This window comes from Hyperolius riggenbachi, chromosome 4, assembly GCF_040937935.1.
Source record: "Hyperolius riggenbachi isolate aHypRig1 chromosome 4, aHypRig1.pri, whole genome shotgun sequence".
NCBI classification, from domain to species: domain Eukaryota; kingdom Metazoa; phylum Chordata; class Amphibia; order Anura; family Hyperoliidae; genus Hyperolius; species Hyperolius riggenbachi.
In genome coordinates this window covers 84,510,776-84,532,604 of record NC_090649.1, presented here as the reverse complement: position 1 = coordinate 84,532,604, position 21,829 = coordinate 84,510,776, and the positions used below count along the sequence as shown (strand labels likewise).

At 47.4% G+C, this 21,829-nt stretch overlaps 2 protein-coding genes across 2 annotated transcripts in view; one reads left to right on the top strand and one right to left on the bottom strand.

The window, feature by feature from the left end:
- The window catches only part of SMC6 (structural maintenance of chromosomes 6), a 133,785-nt gene extending 115,118 nt beyond the window's left edge, over window positions 1-18,667 (bottom strand). The window contains exons 1-2 of the mRNA XM_068280269.1: window positions 18,434-18,667; window positions 8,419-8,539 (exon numbers count right to left, since the gene is read on the bottom strand). Of these exons, the coding sequence (XP_068136370.1) occupies window positions 8,419-8,529 (111 nt within the window). The 5' untranslated portion in view covers window positions 8,530-8,539; window positions 18,434-18,667. The remainder of the gene's footprint in view (window positions 1-8,418; window positions 8,540-18,433) is intronic.
- Window positions 18,614-21,829, top strand: part of GEN1 (GEN1 Holliday junction 5' flap endonuclease) — a 61,347-nt gene continuing 58,131 nt past the window's right edge. The window contains exon 1 of the mRNA XM_068280270.1: window positions 18,614-18,886. The gene's annotated coding sequence lies outside the window, so the exon portion shown is untranslated. The remainder of the gene's footprint in view (window positions 18,887-21,829) is intronic.

The following is a 21,829-nucleotide window of genomic DNA, read 5'->3' as shown; positions in this document are numbered from 1 at the left end:
GCTGGATCTGCCTATACAGCCCAGCCTCTGTTGCTATCCCAAACCCCACTAAGGTCCCCTAGCACTCTGCAATCCCTCATAAATCACAGCAGTGCTGTGAGGCTGTGTTTACATCTGTAGTGTCAGTCTCAGCTGCTCCCCCGCCTCCTGCATAGCTCCGGTCCCTGCCCCCGTCCCTTCCCTCCAATTAGCAGGGAGGGAAGGGATGCAGGCGGGGACCGGAGTTCTGCAGGAGGTGGGAAGAGCAGCAGACTGACACTATAGAGATAAACACAGCCAGCTCTGACAAGCTGTTTGTCAGCAGCGTGGCTGTGATTTATGAGGGATTGCAGAGTGCAGGGGGACCTTAGGGGGGTTTGGGATAGCAACAGAGGCTGGGCTGTATAGGCAGATCCAGCCTCTGTATGCAGATAATATTATTCAAACCCACCTCGGGTTCACTTTAATTTCATCTGTCTCAGGTTTACTTTGTTACACAGTAGTACTATACTCTACATATGCACTCTTCACAGAGCAGCAGGGAATCCAATGAGAATGTTGTGCACATTGAACACAGAGGTGTTGTCTATCACCCATAAACCTGGTTTAGATTGTACATGAAGAATGTGTAATAGAGGAAGAAACTCCTTATTCCCCTGCAAAGTACCTGCAAATCTCTCTTACATGTACCCAGTCACATTGCCTAGGGCCTGGTAGATGTTCTCTGTTCCGGTCTGTACCTTTTACAAATACTCTTACCAAGGACTAGTTTTAGTCTATGACTAAAGGGAATAAATATGGCAGTCTCCATATCCTTCTCACTTCAGTTGTCTTTTGAAATGCCTAAGCGTTGGCAGTTAACCTCCTTGCAAGTTATCCCGAGCTCAGCTCGGGGTAACCTGCGCAGGAGGATTTCTCAGGCCCCGCTGGGCCGATTTGCATATTTTTTTTCCCTACACGCAGCTAACACTTTGCTAGCTGCGTGTAGTACGCGATCGCCGCCGCTGCCTGCCGATTCGCCGCTACCCGCAGCGCCGAGCCGCCCCCCCCGCCCCAGACCTCTGCGCAGCCTGGCCAATCAGTGCCAGGCAACGCTGAGGGGCGGATCGGGATTCCCTGTGACGTCCGGACGTCCATGACGTCATCCCGCCCGTCGCCATGGTGACCGGGGAAGCCCTGCAGGAAATCCCGTTCTGAACGGGATTTCCTGCTTACTCTGATCGCCGAAGGCATGCCGCTCAGCGGCTAGGGCTCGCTACATGATTTTGAAACAATTAAAAAAAAAAAAAAAAAAAAAAAGTTATGCGATGCCTCCTTGCCGGCATTAATTAGACCGGCAAGGAGGTTAAGAGACGAATTTCATGTTACAAACTTTCAATCAACAAGATTGTAATATGCAAATTAGAGGAGTCGGTGGAATCCTAAACTGAGGAGTCGGAGGATTTTTGTACCGACTCCTCAGCCCTGCTACGGGGTACTTACCCCTCATTGGGATCCTGAGGCTTCCCCCTTCCTCTGTAACCCCAGGGATCCATCGCTGGTTCTCCTGAAATTTCCCCCGAAATTTACCCACCGCGATCCAGCACAGGCACAGAAGCCACCTTCCGATGGGCTCCGGCGGAGATAGCCGAGTTCCCTACATCTGCGCAGTACAGCAGACCTGATCAGGCTCGGGTAGCCGCTACTGCACCTGCGTTGGTATTGCATTAGCTAAATATTTACCCCTTTAACATTTGGGGGCTTCCAGCACTGGCCCGCGGAGGGGGAGCCTCATTAGGATCCAGAGGCAAGTGAAAGGGTTTTTTTCTTACAGATTTCCATTAAGCTACCGTAAGTTGCACTGCGGCCTCCTATTGGTCAGCAGACACAAGGGAGTTTTAGGCCTTTGGGCACCTTTTAACACCCCCCAATCTGGTGTACAGGAAGTTTGCAGCATAAATGAAATCCTTTTTTCAGCCACCAATAACAAATTGTTAGGTTATACTGTATACAAAAATTATGTGGTTTATCAAAATACACCTATAAAGGCTATAATTGTTATGAGGGGCACGTGCCTGCCTTCAATACAGAATAAGGGTTTGGTTGGGCTTTAAATTAACTTCTCTGGATGTTTGCACAATCCTCACTGTGTTCTGCTATTACCCAGGTGCTGGCACAGGCCTGGACTGCATGCTCCTAGCTTGATCAGCTTTAGCTGATTAATCACTGAGCGCACTGTTCAGGAGATATGGACAATGGCTAGAGAGGTACAGAGCACACCTTAAAGTGTACCGGAGGCTAGATAACATAAAAAAAAAAAAAAAAAAGTGGATCCTGCAGAGAATTCCTTCTTAAGTATTTTCAGAGGTTTCCCTTTTTAAAAATAATTTTATCTCGCCTGGGGTACACTTTGAGTCCTCTGGAACTCTTGCCCCCCTCCCCCCAATGCCACACGGACCCACTACACATATCCGACAAGAGCTTGTACTGCTGTATTGCCTGTGCAATAAGCTGGAGCTGCTGGTCTCTATACTGCCATAAAGGTACAGCCATGCTCATGCATGAAAAGGAGTGCTGTCGCCATCTTCAAAAACGTCCAGAGCAGCCGCGGCGGTCTCCAGAAGATTACAGGAAGTCTCTGGAATATCTGAGGCTTCCCTCCAAGTTAAAAAGGGAGACCAAGCTTTCAATATTAAAAAAATAAAAAAAAAATCAGTTTTACTCACCTGGGGCCTCTACCAGCCCCCTACAGCTGTCCCGTGCCCTCGCAGTCCCATGCACATCCTTCTGTCCCCCGCCGCCAGCTAGTTTCGTTTCTCAGACAGTCCAGGGCACGCATAGCCTTCTTCATGTTCCCGTCCGCAATAGGGTCCTGCGCAGGACACTATTGCAGAGGGGACCGCGAAGGAGACACGTGGCCAGGCTTGCACAGGCACAGTAAGTCTGTCGGCAAAAACGAACCTAGCTGGTGTTGTGGGACAGGAGGATCAAAGAGTGACTGCAAGGGCACGGGACAGCTGCTGGTAGAAGCCCCAGGTGAGTAAAACTGATTTTTTTTATTGAAGGCTTAAGTATGCCTTTAATCTCATTTTTGCCTTTGGAGTTTACCCCAGGTTCTCTTTAATAAACAATGCAGTCTGGAAGAAAAGGTTGCACAAAGTTCAAGCCTCTCCCTTCCAGAAAACACATTGGCCTCAATTCACTAAGATCATGCTGGAGATAATAAGGCAAGAGAAAACTTACCTCCACACAGATAGGCCGCAGTACCAGACTGGTACTAGCGCTTGACTCAGACGTGCCCTCCTTGCAGCACAAGCTGAAAATCTCAGTCGAGCTTAATGTTGTTAGTTAAGCTGCTAGTGTTGAGGATCACTGCTTCTGGCCCCGCTGTGCGCGGATTGGCCAGAAGCATTGAATATGTATAAGTGTTAATGAGCGGGGGGCGGATCCACTCGAGAGAGCGGCCGGGCACATACAGCATTACTAATCACTGGCTAGCGATGGAATGATGGCAGCGGTAGGCGGAGCTGTACAGAGCATACATCTCCGCCTACCGCTGCCGTCATTCCATCGCTAGCCAGTGATTAGTAATGCTGTATGTGCCCGCCGCTCGCTCGAGTGGATCCGCCCCCCCCCCCCGCCCCGCTCATTAACACTTATGCATATTCACTGCTTCTGACCAATCCGCGCACAGCGGGGCCAGAAGCAAGTTACAGACAGCGGACCGGGCATTGCGGGCCGTGAACAACCCCCCCCCCCCCCCCTCAAGTGCAAAAAGCAGGATTTGCAAAAAAAAAAAAAAAATCGGGGGAAAATCGAAATTGCGATTTCTGAGAGGAAAAAAAAAAAAAAAAAAAAAAAAAAAAAAAAAAAAAATCGCAATTTCGATTTTCCCCTAAAATCGTGCAGCCCTAGTGCACACCGAGCGGTTTTTGGAGCGATCCGCCAGCCGCATCCGCCTACAAAAACGCTTGTCTAATGTATTGCAATGGGATGGTGCACACCGGCGGTTTGCGGTTTTTGCCAAGCCGCAAACGCGCTTCCTGCTGCGCGTTTGCGGATTTCGGAAGCGCTTCGTCCTCAATATAAAGTATAGGAAAAACGCAAACCGCTCCGAAAAACGCTACTTCAGAGCGGTTTGCCAGGCATTTTTGTTACAGTAGCTGTTCAGTAACAGCTTTTACTGTAACAATATGTGTAATCTGCTACACAAAAACGCACCCAAAACCGCTAGGTGTGTTTAGAAAACCTCTCTAAACATACCTAGAATCGCTCTGAAATCAGCTCCCAAAACCGCTAGCGTATTGCGGATCTGCTAGCGGTTTTGGTGTGCACTGGGCCTAAGAGAGTTGTCTTATATCTTCATTCCTTATGTTACCTCTTCTGTAGTTAATTTACCTCCTCTGTAGTTATTTTCACACGCAGTTAATGAACAGCCTGTCTTTAACTCTGTAGTTATTTTAAGGAATAAAGAGTTAACTTAAAGACAGAAGAGTTAACTTTAGGTTTGCCTGAGGTAAAATGTTTCCTGAATACTACATGCCTTATCACCGTGGTAACAACTCTAGAAGAGTTATTAAAGACGGGAGATAAGCTTAGTGAATTGAGGCCATTGTCCAATCAAAGTTGCTTCTTATAAAATCAGAGAGGGTGCATTTCTTCAATGCTCTACATCCTGTAATAAAAGCAGAGCAGAACATGGAGCCAGGAGCACACAAGCATTTCAGTGCTTTTCACAAAACAACCTCTGCTTCTCCATACATAGTTTATAAAACACAGAGGGCTGAGCGAGACTGCCTCGAGTACAAGGGTAGTGTTGCCATCTAGCATTGCTTCATTACGGTTTTAAACCTTCCTAGTGTTAAAGGGACTCAGAGCAGTGCAGAAACTATGGAAAGATGCATATCATTTTAAAGCATTCTTTCTCCTCTTTCCAGTGATATATAAACCGCCGCCCTATGCCTTTTACTTTTCGCTATTTTCGCGATTGAAATTGCCGCGGACGCGATTTCAATCGCGAAAATAAAGAAAACTAAATGGCGTAGGGCGACGATTTAGGTGTCGTCAGAAAGAGGAGAAAGAGCTTTAAAGTGACTCCGAGCTCATAAAAAAAATGAAAGTTGTACTCACCTGGGGCTTTCTCAAGCCCAGTGCTGGTCGGGAGGTCCCACGACGGCGTCCTGGCTCTTCTCCGGCTCTTCTCCTTCTCCCCGCTCCGGAATGGCTGACAGGCCGCAGCCCGGGCGACACTCGCCCGAGTGTCGGGCTGCTCCTTCCGCGTATGACGCGGATTACGTCACACGCGTCATCAAGGCGGCCGGCGTGAAAGTACTGCGCATGCGCGGTTAAAGCGCGCATGCGCCGTACTGCCACGCCGGCCGCCGTGATGACGCGAGGCGGCCGGCGTGTGACGTAATCCGCGTCATACGCGGAAGGAGCAGCCCGACACTCGGGCGAGTGTCGCCCGGGCTGCGGCCTGTCAGCCATTCCGGAGCGGGGAGAAGGAGATGAGCCAGGACGCCGTCGTGGGACCTCCCGACCAGCACTGGGCTGGAGAAAGCCCCAGGTGAGTACAACTTTCATTTTTTTTATGAGCTCGGAGTCCCTTTAAAATGATATCCATCTTTCCATAGTTACTTGTATTACACAGGACGACACTTTCCCCAGTGTCAGCAGCTCCATTCAGCAGAATGGAGCTGCTGACTTTAGGAAAAAGTCGCCCTGTGTAATACAATGTAACTATGGAAAGATGGATATCATTTTAAAGCTCTCTTTCTCCTCTTTCTGGCGACACCTAAATCGCCACCCTACGCCTTTTAGTTTTCTCTATTTTTGCGATTGAAATCGGACGCGGCAATTTCAATCGCGAAAATAACGAAAACTAAAAGGCGTAGGGTGGCGGTTTATATATCATTGGAAAGAGGAGAAAGAGAGATTTAAAATGATATGCATCTTTCCATAGTTTCTGTACTGCTCGGAGTCCCTTTAAGGACGAGCCTGACTCGTCTTAAAAATAAAAATAGTTGCAATCAATAAAGAGAACCTAAACTGGATTTTCCCTTTTAAAATTATACCAGTTGCCTGACTCTCCTACTGATCCTATGTCTCTAATACTTTTAGCCAAAGCCCCTGAACAAACATGCAGATCAGGTGCTCTGACTGAAGTCAGATTGGATTAGCTGCATGCTTGTTTCAGGTGTGTGATTCAGCAACTACTGCAGCCAAAGAGGTCAGCAGGACTGACCAGCAACTGGTATTGTTTAAAAATAAACATCCATGTCCTTCTCAGATAAGATTCCCTTTAAAGAGCCTCTGAAGCGAGTCTAAATTTACTTTTTTAACAGGCAGTCATGTAAATCAGCATAATCCCTGCTAAAACGCCGCTATCCCGCAGTAAAACGAGGTAGCCGCTACTGCACCTGCGTTGCGTTACCCCCCAAATCCCCCCTGCAAAATCCACAAATTTCTTGGACGTGGATTTTTCTGCTCATGGAGGCAGAGCTATGAGCTGTAGCTCTGCCTCTATGCGTGTCAATCTGCCAGCGGATCTCCGCCTCCCCCTGCCCCGCTCTGTGAAGGCAAATTGAGAGGGGCGGGGATTGAGACACAGAGGCAGAGCTACATGGCTTAGCTCTGCCTCTTCAGGAAGCGCTCCCCCGAGCTTACAGAGGGGATTTGGGGGGTAAAGACCCCTCGTTTTCCCGCAGGATAGCGGCGTTTTAGCAGGGATTATACTGATTAACATGACTGCCTGTTAAAAAAGTTAATTTAGACTTGCTTCAGAGTCTCTTTAAAGAGGAACTCCAGTGAAAATAATGTAGTAAAAAAAGTGCTTCATTTTTTACCATAATTATGTATAAATGATTTAGTCAGTGTTTGCTCAGTGTAAAATCTTTCCTCTCCCAGATTCACATTCTGACATTTATTACATGGTGACATTGTTACTGTGGGCAGGTTATTTAGCTGTTTCTAGCTGCTCTGTCTGTTAGAGACAGCTAATAACAGCTATTTCCTGTCTCTGAACATTGTTACATTGTGGCAGTTTGCCAGCAGTACCGCGGTATTCAGAGCCTCTTGTGGGAGGGGTTTCAGCACAAAATCAGTCACACAGCGCCCCCTGATGGTCTGTTTGTGAAAATCATTGTCTTTCTCATGTAAAATGGGGTATCAGCTACTGATTGGGAAAAAGTTCAATTCTTGGTTGGAGTTTCTCTTTAAGGACGAGTCAGGCTTGTCCAGTAATTGCTAGTACTCACCTGTAGCATCACTGGCATGCACAATCCCTCGCGGCTTCCCTGCAAGTGGAATCTCATATTCTAAGCGGCAATCTCCTCCTCTTCCTTCTTCATCCACTTTCTGATTATTTTTTTTTCTAATAAAATTAAAGTTTTTTTTTTTATATTGTAGGCATGCTTGTGGACAGCTTTTGGTACCATTTTTGATATCAAAATCGCAGGGAAATTAGACACAGGGTAGGCCTGAAAGATAAATCTAATTTAAACCGAAATCGTGATTACTAAGATCACAATTTCGGAATCGTCAAAGCGGCAATTATCGCAATCATGTCATTTCCACATAGGGGAAGTTTGAAGAAGTGGCTTCAAACTTCCCCAAAGTCCCGGGGCATGCGGCCCGTAGCGTTGGACATACCTTCCACATGAGTCGAAATGCTGTCTGTTTTCTTGTGCTTGGCAAAACTCCAGGTTCCTGTACGTCACGACATACAGGAAGCATTCAGTGCATTAGAGCCTGCAGGAGGCGAAGTGGATAGACTGACATCGCTTGACTCGTGCAGGAAGCTATGTCCAGAACTGATGCAGCTTGGGAGACAGAGGAGGCACAGAGAGGCACAGAGAGACACAGAGTGGGCACAGAGACAGAGCGGCCACAAAGAGAGACACAGAGTGGGCACAGAGACAGAGCGGCCACAAAGAGAGACACAGAGTGGGCACAGAGAGAACAGAGACACAAAGGGGGCAAGAGAGAGAACCATAAGAGGCATAAAGAGGCCAAGGGGGCACAAAGAGAGACAAAGGGGACAGAGGGGGAACAAAGCTTGATTTGAAGGAAATCGTGAATTGAATCGAAATCGCAATTTCAGACAAATTGCACGATTCAATTTTTTCCTAAAATCGTCCAGGCCTAACACCAGGGGTGTTAAAATTAAGCGGACATAAAAATGCAGCCAATAGAGAGGCCATATTACATTCCCACTTATTGTCTGCAGAGCAGCCGAGTAACAGCAACTTCATCCAAATGGTAATCTTTGTTATTTTGTTGACCGTTTACAAATGTGTGAATAATCCAACAACCCAGATGAACTTTAGTGTGCCCACTCCAGTGCTGGGGTTGGTGTCCCCCCTCCTATTACACCTTTGCTTCCAGGCACCACCTTCACAATTGTTACTCCCTAACTACAATGACTGATTATATTGTACTAATGTGAACAGGTTTCTTTACCGACTCAGATAGCTCTTCTGAAGCGAAGGAGTCTTCTTGCGATACATCGGCCCTCACCCGCTTCCCGTTCTCAGAAGAGCCCAACGGACTGGACCCCTTCCTCTTACCCATTGCTGTTAGCCTGAAACAAAGAAAATCTGCATTTATTACACATAGCTATTAATTAAAGCAGGATGGCCAGTCATAAAATAAAATACCATTTACCCACTGCTCTGTTTATTATGCAGCCTGCAACCTGACCCTGCATTGCAAGCATTCCAATGTAATCAGATAAGATTTATTACAGCACAAACATATCTCAGACAGCCTGGCTTTATTTGGTACATTGCCATTGAGAAGGAAGGTTGTAATATCCCCTCCCACATTCCAGCTTCTCACCGACTGGCTGAGGGCAGTTCAGTGTGAAGCTGCTGAACTATGATCTATGCTATATTTACAAAGCAAGCTAGATATGACAGTGCAGTTTCTAGGAGGAAAAAAAAAAAAAAGAGTAAAGGCCTGTACACACCTGTGACTGTCACCTAACGGGGACCAGGACCTGATCCTCCGGGCGACATCGCTGGGCCAACACTGCACAGACGTGAAGTGAGCTGTATAGCTACCGACGTGTTGTTGCTATGTGAGGCTGGCGACTAAGTGGTGAGTGCGCGACGTCACCAGAAAAACATGTCGGGGTTACATTGCCACCACGGTGGAGGAGAGAAGAAGCTGATCCAGCCATCTGGACAGGTAACTATAGAAGCTCCCTATAAGGGCCTGCAAAATTAAGCCCTGCAGCCAAATTTTACTTTATTTGGCTGTTAAAAGGTTAATGCTGATGGCATAAATCGACCTGAGAGGTCTAGCAGACCTTTACATTTCAGCTATATGCAAAAGGCTACTTTGAATCATCATTAGCACACGTGAGTGTAGATTGAGTTCAGGTGTGTTGTGAACTGGCGTCTCAGCCTACAAGCAAACGGAATGATCACAGCAAATAGGGCGGACCACAGAGGATAAACAAACAGGAAAGCAGCTGGATGGACAATACACATTTTATAGCAGGGATCAGGAACCTTTTTTGGCTGAGAGAGCCATAAATGCCACATATTTTGAAAACTGGCTCACGTCCTTGTTGCCATGGTGATGTGTATACAGTTGATCAACTGGGCAGCAGTCAGACACGTCTTCAGCTTCTATTGGGTTTCAGCAACATCAACAATTTCCCCCGAGAGACAGACAGGAGAAATACAGACTAACAGCTTGTACAATTAGCTAGCTGACTTGGGGGTTGAATCACTTTGTAGTACAAGATCCCCAACACTTTGGCCCATAGGCTGCCTGTCAAGTGACAGACAGCCTACTGGGCCAATCAAAGTGTGAGGATTTCCTCCTACAAAGTCCCTGGACCAGACAGGGTCCAGAGTGGGACAATTGAAGCAGCCGTTATTTTTGGGGGTAGCGCGAGTAAGTTAGTAGTGCATGCTACAGCACTAGCGTGCCTACTTTGAAAAGGTTACTTGCGCTGTCACACCAAGCTGTGCTGCTTGATCAGTGTACCTTAGTGAATCAACTCCTACTAGTTTGTCTGTGAGCCAGATGTAGCCATCACAAGAGCCACATCTAGCTCCCGAGCCATAGGTTCCCTACCGCTGTTTTAAAGTGAACCTAAAGTAAGGGGGGGGGGGGGTTAGTTTAACCTATCTGGGGCTTCTACCTCCCCCTGCAATGCAGCTGCACTGTGCTTACGCCATTGAACAAGCAATCCTCCAGTCCCCCGCAGTGACCCTCTGTCACTTGGATGCGCAGCCCTAGTCTGTGCGCCTCCTGGTCACGTTCCCATGGACAGGAGTGCTCTGCACATCCGCAGTATGCAAAAATCTCTACTGCACATGCGCATGAGACCAAGGACGCATGGCTGCGCATGCACAGTGGCCAAAGACTCTCCGAGACGGCCAGCGTGAAGAGGGTTGCTGCAAGGGACGAGAGGATCGCTTAGTGACATCGCAGGGGCACAGGGTGGCTGCAGGGGCTGGTACAAGCCCCAGGTAAGTTGAAGGGGACCTAAACTGAGACGGATATGGATTTTTCCTTTTAAAATGATACCAGTTGCCTGACTCTCCTGCTGATCCTGTGTCTCTAATACTTTTAGCCACAGCCCCTGAATAAGCATGCAGATCAGGTGCTCTGAAGTCAGACTGGATTAACTGCATGCTTGTTTCAGGTGTATGATTCAGCCACTACTGCAACCAAAGAGATCAGCAGGACTGCAAGCCAACTGGTATTGTTTAAAAGGAAACATCCATATCCTTCTTAGTTAAAGAAAAGCCGTCGGCCATACTATCTCAGAAAAAAAAAAAAAAAAAAAAAACACACATAAAAGTAGGTAAATACTAGCTCTACTTACATAAGTATTGCACTGGCCACGTTTGGATTAAAGTGATTTTTCTACAGTAAAAAAGAAAAAAAATCTCTTTCATAGCATTTCCCATTTTAAGTGTGGCTATTTTGAAGCCAATCCTGATGTAATTTCCTCCCTTACTCTCCTCTGCATGATTTGCCCACAATTCAATATAGAAAGTGCATTGTCTCAGCATGAGAAGTATTTGCCAATCAGAGAGGAACAGAGGTGTGGGAGGGGAAAACAGGAGGGAAAGAGGATTCAGCCAGTCAGGCTGCATTAGTTAAGTCTGAGGGGAAGTAGAGAACCAAAAAAGGACAACCCAGCATGCCCTGCAACTTCCTTTTTGTGTACCAAATAAGAGTCTGGTAAACTGGGGAATGATCATCAAACAACAAGAAAAGTAATAGTGATTTTAACTTTTAGATTGCCTGGTTAGCATCCTTATTACTTGCTTACCAGATAAAAATATTGTTTTTATTTTTATGCCGGACAGTTACACTTTAAGGTTCCCTTTAACCTCCCTGGCGGTAAGCCGCCGCAGGGGATCACATGGCCCTGGGAGGATTTTTTTTTTTTTAATAAAAAAACTGTTTATCGTTAAGCTAGCACTTCGCTATGTGTGGCAAGTCCCTCCGGTCCCCACCGGTATACATACCTCCCAAAGATCCCGCGATGGCGCAGCCTCCCAATCAGCTTCAGGCTTTGCTATGCGGAGGATCGGGACTGCGCATAATGCAGCCACTGCATCTGCGTACCACCAGGGAGGTTAAACTCGTCTTTTTCCTTAAAGTGGATCCGAGATGAACTTTTACTCATTGCAGAATTGTGTTCCTTTCCTATTGTTTATAGGGCATTCCTCAAGCCAAATACTTTGTTTTAATACTCTAAATTTCCTATAAACTAAACAAGCCACACCCACAGGTTTTCAGAGAGCCAAAGTACTTTCAGACAGTAGCAAGGGCTCATGGGAGCTCAGTCTGGGCAGGAGGAGAAGGAGGTATTACTAGGCAGAGATTTCAGAGGCAGAGGGGAGGAGGGAGGAGGAGATTAGGTTTTTTTTGCTCAAGATGCAGATAAGCCTGCCTCTGTGTAATGTTTACAAACAACATGGCTGCTGTCGTATCACAGGAAGAAATAATCATATTCTATTAAAGCTGTTTGCAGCTAGATTTGCTGTGTAATCTAAACTTTAGATAAGATATATAGACAGGAATCCGAGGAGGAACCGCACACCACTGTGGAGGTGTGGGACTTGAGTAACAGTCAATGATAAATCCAGAAGGTCCGCAGACTCATATATAGACCAAGTCTGCAGTTTTATTCAAAAAAAGTGACACAATTCGATTCCATAACCAACGATTCGTTTCGGGGCCCCCTTTGCCAAGGTAAACACACAGAATGGTAACAGAATGTTACCATTCTGTGTGTTTACCTTGAATCGTTGGTTATGGAATGGAATTGTGTCACTTTTTTTTTTTTTTTTAAAGAGAACCAGAGGTGTGTTTAAAGAATGTTACCTGCATACAGAGGCTGGATCTGCCTATACAGTCCAGCCTCTGTTGCTATCCCAAACCCCACTAAGGTCCCCCTGCACTCTGCAATCCCTCATAAATCACAGCCATGCTGTGAGGCTGTGTTTACATCTGTAGTGTCAGTCTCAGCTGCTCCCCCGCCTCCTGCACAGCTCCGGTCCCTGCCCCCGTCCCTTCCCTCCAATCAGCAGGGAAGGAAGGGATGCAGGCGGGGACTGGAGTTCTGCAGGAGGCGGGGAGAGCAGCAGACTGACACTATAGAGATAAACACAGCCAGCTCTGACAAGCTGTGTGTCAGCAGCGTGGCTGTGATTTATGAGGGATTGCAGAGTGCAGGGGGACCTTAAGGGGGTTTGGGATAGCAACCGAGGCTGGGCTGTATAGGCAGATCCAGCCTCTGTATGCAGATAATATTTTTCAAACCCACCTCGGGTTCTCTTTAATAAAACAGCAGACTTGGTCTACATAGAAGATTAACCACTTAAAGAGACACTGAAGCGAGAATAAATCTCGCTTCAGTGCTTATTCAGCAGGGGCATGTGTGCCCCTGCTAAAACGCCACTATCCCGTGGCTAAACGGGGGTCCCTTACCCCCCCAAATCCCCCCCTGCAAAATCTACGACCAACTTGGTCGTAGATTTTGCTGCTGTTGAGGCAGGGCTAACGGCTGCAGCCCTGCCTCTCAGTGACGTCCATCGGCGGCGCATCGCCGCCTCTCCCCCGCCCCTCTCAGTGAAGGAAGACAGAGGGGCAGGGGAGAGGCGGAGATACGCGCTGACTGACGCGCGTGAGGCAGGGCTGCGGCCATTAGCCATGCCTCAATGCGGAAGTGATCCCCACGCTGCACGGAGGGGATTTGGGAGGTATGGCGGGATAGCGGCGTTTTAGGAGGGGCACACATGCCCCTGCTGAATATAAGCACTGAAGCGAGATTTATTCTCGCTTCAGTGTCTCTTTAAGCCCCCGCGGTACGAATTTCTCCGTCCCTTTTTTCCCCCCTAAAAAAACAGGGACGGAGAAATCCGTACCTTCCGCGCTACCGCCGCTGTCCGCGCTCCCGCCGCTCGTGCGCGCACTCCCACCGCTGGCCCGGTGATCAATGAACGGGAAAATACATTCCCATTCGTTGATCTAAGCCCCCGCAATGATCTGCTACTTCTATTAGAAACAGCGCGATCATTGTGACTCTCCCAGCCTCGTACTGCTTCCTGTAAGGCCCCATTCACACTTGCGTTTTGCATTGCAAACGGACCGGATCCTGATCGGATCAGGACCTGATCCTGATCGGAACCGTACGGTTCCGATCAGGATCCGGTCCGTTTGCATCAGGCTGCCATCCGGATCCGTGTGCAAAAAAATAGCGAAATTAAATAAAAAAATGTTGGGGTCAGCAGAAGGTGCACCTGTACAATCAGGTTCCTCCGCTGTAGGCCTCACCTTTCACCTCCGACATTCTGCCAAAACAGCTCCAGCACGTCTGTCACTGCTGCTCCACTGCAGACATGCTTGGCCCATGTGTGCCCATCCGAAATGGCCGCTTGGATACACATAGGAAGTGGGGTAAAACGTCAGGAGTTTGTAGGCAGTGTGTTCTGTGCCTTCCGTTTCACATTGGCTCCTGTGTTCCGGATGGTGCTGTCAGGCTCAGGTCCGGCTCCGGTCCGGGTGCGTGGGCCGGAGAGCCGGACCCAAAAAATAGCGCATGTTGGAAAAGAGTCCGGATCCGATCCGGCTCCGTACTGTACGGAACGGACACGTGTGAACGTCCGCATAGCCTTTACATTGCTATGCGGAACGTACGTTCCGTTTGTACAGTATGCGGTCCGGATCAGATCCGGAAAATCCGGATAGCGAACGCTAATGTGAACCGGGCCTAAGCGTCCTTCCGGACGCTTACAGGTCGCATGTAAACAAACACACTGTGGCCATCTTGTGGCCAAATAGTAAAACTACACCCTAAAGCATTTTACATATACAAACACGTTACATTTACACAATAAATTAACTCATTACCTCCCACACTCCCCAATTTTTTTTTTTTATTTTTTTTTGGAAGTAAAAAAAAATAAAATAAAAATACAATTAAAAAAAAACAAAAAAATAAAAAAAAACATAAATCGTTACCTTAGGGAATGAACTTTTTAAATATTTATGTCAAGAGGGTATAACACTGTTACTTTATAAACTACGGGCTTGTAATTAGGGATAGATGCAAAACTGAAAAAAATGCACCTTTATTTCCAAATAAAATATTGGCGCCAAACATTGTGATAGGGACATAATTTAAACGGTTTTATAACCGGGACAAATGGGCATATACATTTCATGGGTTTTAATTACAGTAGCATGCATTATTTAAAAACTGTAATGGCCGAAAAGCTGAAAAATAATTTTTTCCCACATTTTTCCTATTTTCCCATTAAAACACATTCAGAATAAAATAATTCCTGGCATTATGTCCCACCTAAAGAAAGCCTAATTGGTGGCGAAAAAAACAAGACATAGTTCATTTCATTGTGATAAGTAATAATAAAGTTGTAGACAAATGAATGGAAGGAGCGCTGAAAGGTGAAAATTGCTCTGGTGTTCAAGGGGTAAAACCCCTCAGTGGTGAAGTGGTTAAATAGACAAGTTACTTGTTATAGTTAGTTTTTCATCTCGGATCCGCTTTTAAGTTTAGGTGCTCTTGAAGGCCAAATTAGGATACTGTAGTAGTACCAGAGATTTGAACCAGTGGACAAGAAATCAGATGTTAATAAAAATATATTATACAGAGATATCTAAGCAAGATATACCATAACATAAAAGAAAAGTATAGCACCAGATCATCTATAAGGGCGCTCATACATTATTATAGTGCAGACCGATCGACCTTTGAATTCAATAATTGTATGAAACAGGTGCTGCAACATGGCTGCACGTCTGATCTTTTGATCAACTGCCATCCAAAACGGATCCAATAAGAACAGCATAAAATCTTAGTTGAAAGGGCTCAAACAGGTGCATGGCGGTAACAGTGTTGGATATTGCAACAATGAACACACCCCTGGACAGTGTGCCGCCCCCGACTGCCCCTCCCCCCCCCCCTTTGCAGTGTTAAAGGCCTCCCTTTAAATGTGTGGCATCTCTGCGAGCACCTGTACCATGTGACACTGGCGCATGTTGTGATGTCACTACATGTGCCGAGTCACATGGTGCAAGTGTATGTGTTGAAGCTGAACACTGGAGGCCAGGAATCGCTATGGAAGAGATGTGAGCATTTAACACTGAACACTGGCATGGTTGGGACGGACGGACAGACAGACAGACGGACATTTTCCAATAGACGTCATGCTGAAATCTTTAAGAAATCACTGTGCAGTATGTGGGAAGGCACTAGAGATGATCAACAAAAATACGGTATTTTGCTGTTTCCGGACCTTGCCGATCAAAATCTATGCCCTGTTTGGGACCTGTTATTCCGGTCAGGGCGTAGATTCACATAGGCTCACAGTGATCATAGGGTCAGGAGCCAATGAAATTGGCTCTAGACCAGCTCACAGAGCTTTGCTGTCATAGCGACTGCAAAGCGAGCGGGCTTCCGTGACGAGTGAATCTGTGAGAGGGACAGGTCCGTGCGGAGTTACATCGGTAAGCCTCATTTTTGGTACCAGCAGTTTCTGGTCCTTAAAGTGAACCAGAGACGAAGCACCCTCATGTATTTTACTATATATATCAGTGGGAATATTACAGAAAACACCTGCCTGCTCTCTGTTTCATTCTCACTGCTAAAAGTGTGTTATCAGCTGTGATAAGAATCCCAGACTGAGCATTCAGTTTGGCTTTGCCGGGAATTATTACCGCTGAGTCATTATAGCAGAGCCACAAGGGGGCAGGCAGGCTTGGGCTTGAAAAGACACCAGAAAAGACAGACTGAGCTATAATCATTCCGTAGCAAAGCCAGACTGAATGCTCAGTCGGGGCTTCTTATTAGAGGTGATAACGGTCAGATTAAACAGAGAACAATGAAACAAAGAGCAGATTAGGGGTTTACTGTCATGTTCCCACTGATTTATATAGTAAAATACATGAGGGTGCTTCGTCTCTGGTTCTCTTTAAAGTGTACAGGAGGCGGTGCAGCAGGGGGCAGATGGGACACAGAGGAATGTCCCCTGTCTCATGACATGTCTCTGCCTCCCCCCACACCGATCTATGTGTCCCTACCGCAGCGCTATCATCCCCCGAAAATGATTATCGCTAATCTCCAGGAGAAAGGAGGAGAGGGATTCCCTGCTCAAAATCCCCACTGGGGGCGTTCCTTCAGGCTTTCTCCAGTTGCCATTGGGCCGCTATCTCTCCAGGGTCACGCCCCCACCTCCATGCACGCTGGGAGAGAATCTCTCTCTCTCCATTCAGTGTTGTGACCCCAGTGGTCACAAAAGTAAAACTAAAGAGATGCGGGCCAATGGAGCAGCGGAGAGGGTGGCTACCTGATCCACCCAGCCCCCCGGATCAGGTAGCGTTTTTTTTTTTTTTTAATTTATTTAATGTCACCATCTCGGATTCTCTTTAACCACTTCAGGACCTCATGCTTACACCCACCCTAGTGACCAGGTCATTTTTCATTACATAGGGCTGTGCAGCTGTTAGCATGCTGCACAGCCCTACAACTCAGCACACAAATTAATTTCACCACCTTTTAATGTCCCAAATAGGACACTCTGCCAATAGGTCTCTGATCGCTGCTGCGCTTTTTTTTTTTTTTTTTTTTTAATGAAAGGAGGGAGGTTTTTTCCTCCTTCCCGTGCCGTCCTAAGTCGCCATAGGATAGCGATCGGCACTGTTCCCCGCCTCTCATAGGCATCTGCCTATGACAGGAAACGCAGTACGAGCCACTCTGAGGGACAGCCGAGTGTCCCTCGTACAGCGCTGCAAGAGATCGCAGCACTGTACAAAAGTAAACAAAAGGGGAACTCTTTCCCCTTTCGGCTCTAAACAGTCTGCTAGCTGCGACAGCGCAGCTCTGTGAACCGGCAGGGAACAATCACACATGCGCACGCTCCCTGCTAAACTGCAGCTCCAGGACTTGACGCTAATCAGCATTAGGCGGTCCTGGGGCTGCCGCCGCGGTCACGCCCATTGGTGTGACGCTGCCGTTAGGAAGTTAAGGGGCCAGAGGCTGCTGGTACTTAAAGGGATACTGTAGGGGGGTCAGGGGAAAATGAGTTGAACTTACCTGGGGCTTCTAACGGTCCCCCGCAGACATCCTGTGTTGGCGCAGCCACTCACCGAAGCCCCGGCCCCACCTCCGGTTCACTTCTGGAATTTCAGACTTTAAAGTCAGAAAACCACTGCGCCTGCATTGCTGTGTCCTCGATCCCGCTGATGTCATCAAGAGCGCACAGCGCAGGCCCAGTATGGTCTGTGTCTGCGCAGTACACTCCTGGTGACATCAGCGGGAGCGAGGACACGGGCGTGCAGGCGCAGTGGTTTTCTGACTTTAAAGTCAGAAATTCCAGAAGTGAACTGGAGGTGGGGCCGGAGCATCGGTGAGTGGCTGCGCCAACACAGGATGTCTGCGGGGGACCATTAGAAGCCCTGGGTAAGTTCAGCTCATTTTCCCCCAACCCCCCCTACAGTATCCCTTTAAGTGGTTAAGATTGTAAAGGGAAGCCTATAGACACTCCATGATGTCCACGACTCCTCCGCTACCAGCCGGGACCCTCCTACTCTTCGCAGCAGCGCTCCCCTCCGTGTACAATCGCGATCAAGTTGTGCAGGCACAAAACCCCCACAATCCTACTGGTGCCTGCGCAGTGTGACCACCCTGATACACAGAGGGGTGCACAGCAGTGAAGAGGAACCGGGTCCTGGCTGGCAGATGAGATGTCAGGGACATTGGGGGGCATCCTGTGGTTTCCCTCTACAATCCTAAGTATGCAACTTTTTATTTTTGAACATCCCAACCGAAGTACTCATCTCATCAGCAGAAAGAAAGTCCTGCAGGGAAGTGACAGCGAGCAAATGAATGGAAGAGTACAGAGGACACACAACACGACAAAGAAATGACAAACAACCCCTTCCTCCCGCCCTCAGTGACAGGAGACCCCGTCCAGCTTACCTGCGTCCCCCTATCTCGCTGTATCCCAGTAATAACAACTGCGGTCACGTGACTCGGGCTCCAACAACTCCGCGCAATACATTCGAACATGCCCCGACCACAACTTCACTACCCGGCGCGCAATCTTCCCCCTCCGCGGTGACGTCACCGACGCGAAGGTTGCATCACGTGATGCCGCCACCAGCGTTCGCTAGAGCGCGTACCCGCTCTAGCCATGTGGTCTCCGGCTAAGGAGCCGCCATTTCTCCGGAGATCCTGCAAGAAAGTACTGGGCAGGGGGGCGGGGCATTAGGAGCGCTGGCAGCAGAGAGGCTGAGCTAGTACTGGAGGAGGGATAGAGGCAGGGCGCTGGATTCAATTCACAGTGGCGGGAACCGGAAGGAAAACAATGAAGGGACAAGGAGGCAGAGGCAGCTGCTGAGGGGACTTGTGTCCTCAGTGTCTCCCCGCAAGGTGAGCTCTCCGTGTCCATGAGCGATGCTTATCTGCGATACACATCAATGGGGGAACGTGGAGACTGTGCTAAGCACTTCTGCTGGGAATGGAGGGCAGTCAGTCTGTACTGAAAGTGAGCCTGATGCGAGAATGATATGGAAGCTGCCATATTTGTTTCCAATACTAGTTGATTGGCTGTCCTCTGATCCTCGCGTACGTTAAAAAGGGGCGCTGGGAAAAAAGGGCGCCGGGTTTTAAACGATAAACATGGATAACGTTTAAAAATATAATGTACTATATTTCGTTTAAAAATAATGTTTTATAAAGTTATAAATCATTAAATAATGTGCATGAAATTGGCAATTGTGAAAACGTTAATCTTCCGTTTAAAAAGTGAAACCTATAATAACGTTTAAAAAAAAATAGTAAGTAACCCTCCCTGTACCTACCCCTAACCCCTAGACCCCCGTGTTGGTGCCTAAACCTAAGACCCCCCTGGTGGTGCCTAAACCTAAAACTCCCCTGATGGTGCCTAAACCTAAGACTCCCCTGGTGGTGCCTAAACCTAAGACTCCCCTGGTGGTGCCTAAACCTAAGACTCCCCTGGTGGTGCCTAAACCTAAGACCCCCCCTGTTGATGCCTAAACCTAAGACCCCCCTGTTGATGCCTAAACCTAAGACCCCCCTGTTGATGCCTAAACCTAAGACCCCCCTGTTGATGCCTAAACCTAAGACCCCCCTGTTGATGCCTAAACCTAAGACCCCCCTGTTGATGCCTAAACCTAAGACCCCCCTGTTGATGCCTAAACCTAAGACCCCCCTGGTGGTGCCTAAACCTAAGACTCCCCTGTGATAAGCATTAATAACGTGTGAAAAAAATATTGTGCTGTTTTTCGTTTAAAAATAATGTTTTAAAAAAGATTGTACTGTTTTTCGTTTAAAAATAATGTTTAAAAAATTATAAATCATAAAATAATGTGTAATCATGAGAAGCAGTTATAAAACAGTAAAAGTCTCGGGGCGCCGCTTATAAAACGTTATTTTTCTCCGGCGCCCTTTTTTCCTGTCGGGCGCCCATTAAACGATATTTATTATGGGAGTGAATGGCGGCGCCCGATTTGTCCACTTGCCTCAGGCGCCCGAATTTACTGTTACCCTGATCCTCTGCCTCTAATGCTTCATACACACTTGAAAGATAAATGAAAGATGTCAGACCAATTTTACCCCCTCCCATGTAGTATGAGAGCCATACTCTACACAGTCTATTCTATAGAGCTGAACTCCCCATCATATAAACATATTTGCAAGATGCTGCACACAAAGATGCTGTACTCATGCAAAAGATCTGTTCCTGCAAAAGATCCGTCCCTGCAAAATGCATTCATAGTCTATGATATCTGCAGATCCTCATACACACCTTATTTAAAGAGGAGCTGTTAGGTATAAGGTCTCAGAGAAAATAAACACATATATCAGTAGCTAAAGATTGGCTGTACTTACATTACATATGCATTTCACTGTCCACGTTTGTACTTCACAGAATTTTTATATAGTATATGCAGAGATTGATGCTCCTGACAGCTCATGGCAGGTTCCATGTTTTTCTGTCTTCTTGAAGCCAAATGTGTCGTCATGTCCTGCCTGCTTCCTGATCACAGAAAAGCTCGTACTGAATAACACAGTGTGCAGTGAATATTAATTAGACATGTGGCTAGGAACAATAGCGGACTCCTGCAGTGTACTCTGCCCGGAGATTTATTAGTGCTATGCGCTGGACTGATTACAAGCTGCTGTAACTAGTGTTGTCCGGATCATGAACGATTCGGATCTTTGATCCGAATCTATGAGTCGATCATCCGAATCATCAAAATGAGTGATTCGGATCGCAAAGGGGGCGGGGCAAGGAGCGACACGCCCCCTCTCAGCGGGCAGCGGGGTCCTGGAAGCAGAGCTGAGATGGATCGCTCTGTTGGATTGGAGCCAGCCTTGCAGGGACAGGTAGAGGGGACATGGGTGCCACTGCCAGATATGTGTACAGCACACATACTGGCTATAACGTGCTGCTCATTACAGGCTGTCTGTTCCGTAGTTGTGCACAGTGAACACATTGGAAACTTTTGGCTCAGCACAGCTCAGTAACTTTGCAGGCACTGTGATTGCAGCGTAATATGAGCCTCCTGCACTCGGCACTAAACAGCTGCACTTATCTTCTGGGAATGCTTTCTTTCACTGTGCGACGTTTCCATTCAAGGTATACAGATGAACATATAGGTGAAATACATGTAAAGTATATGATTGCAGCGTGTGGGTATTGTGTGCAAGCAAATATTTCTGCTCTCTGCTCGTCCCTCCTCCCTTCTCTGTCCACTCCCTGCCCTCTGTCCATCTTCTCCCCTTCTCTGTGTGTCCACCCCCCTCCCCTTCTCCTGTCCACAGCAGGGAAATACCTGTCCTGCTAGTCATTTCACCCCCGAATGCTTCCCTAGTAAAATGATCCGAGATTCGGATCAAAGATCCGGATCTTTTCAATGATCCGATTCGAATCATCCGAATCATTGAAAAGATCCGAACTTCCCATCTCTAGCTGTAACGTCTCATTAGCAGCCGAGGGGAGGGCCCCAGAATGCTTGGCAGTATAGTATGCGGCTTGCGTCCTGCTTGGGTCTAACAGCTTTGCTGATAAGCACACATCAAAGGTAAGAGAGATTTTTATCTTCAGTAATGCCTTCTTGGCTTCCTTCTAAACTGTTTAACACAGGAGAATAGAGGTTTAAATTAGCTTCTGCAGCCTGACAGTTAAGGTGCCCATACACTCGTCAGATTGGCAGCAAATAGATAAGAAATGCATCTGATGATCTATCTGATGCGTTTTTAGAACATTTTTTACCAGGATAGAATTCCAATAGATTTCAGTTTGAAATCTATTGAAATTTCGATCTGATGGCATTTTTTTGCCATCAG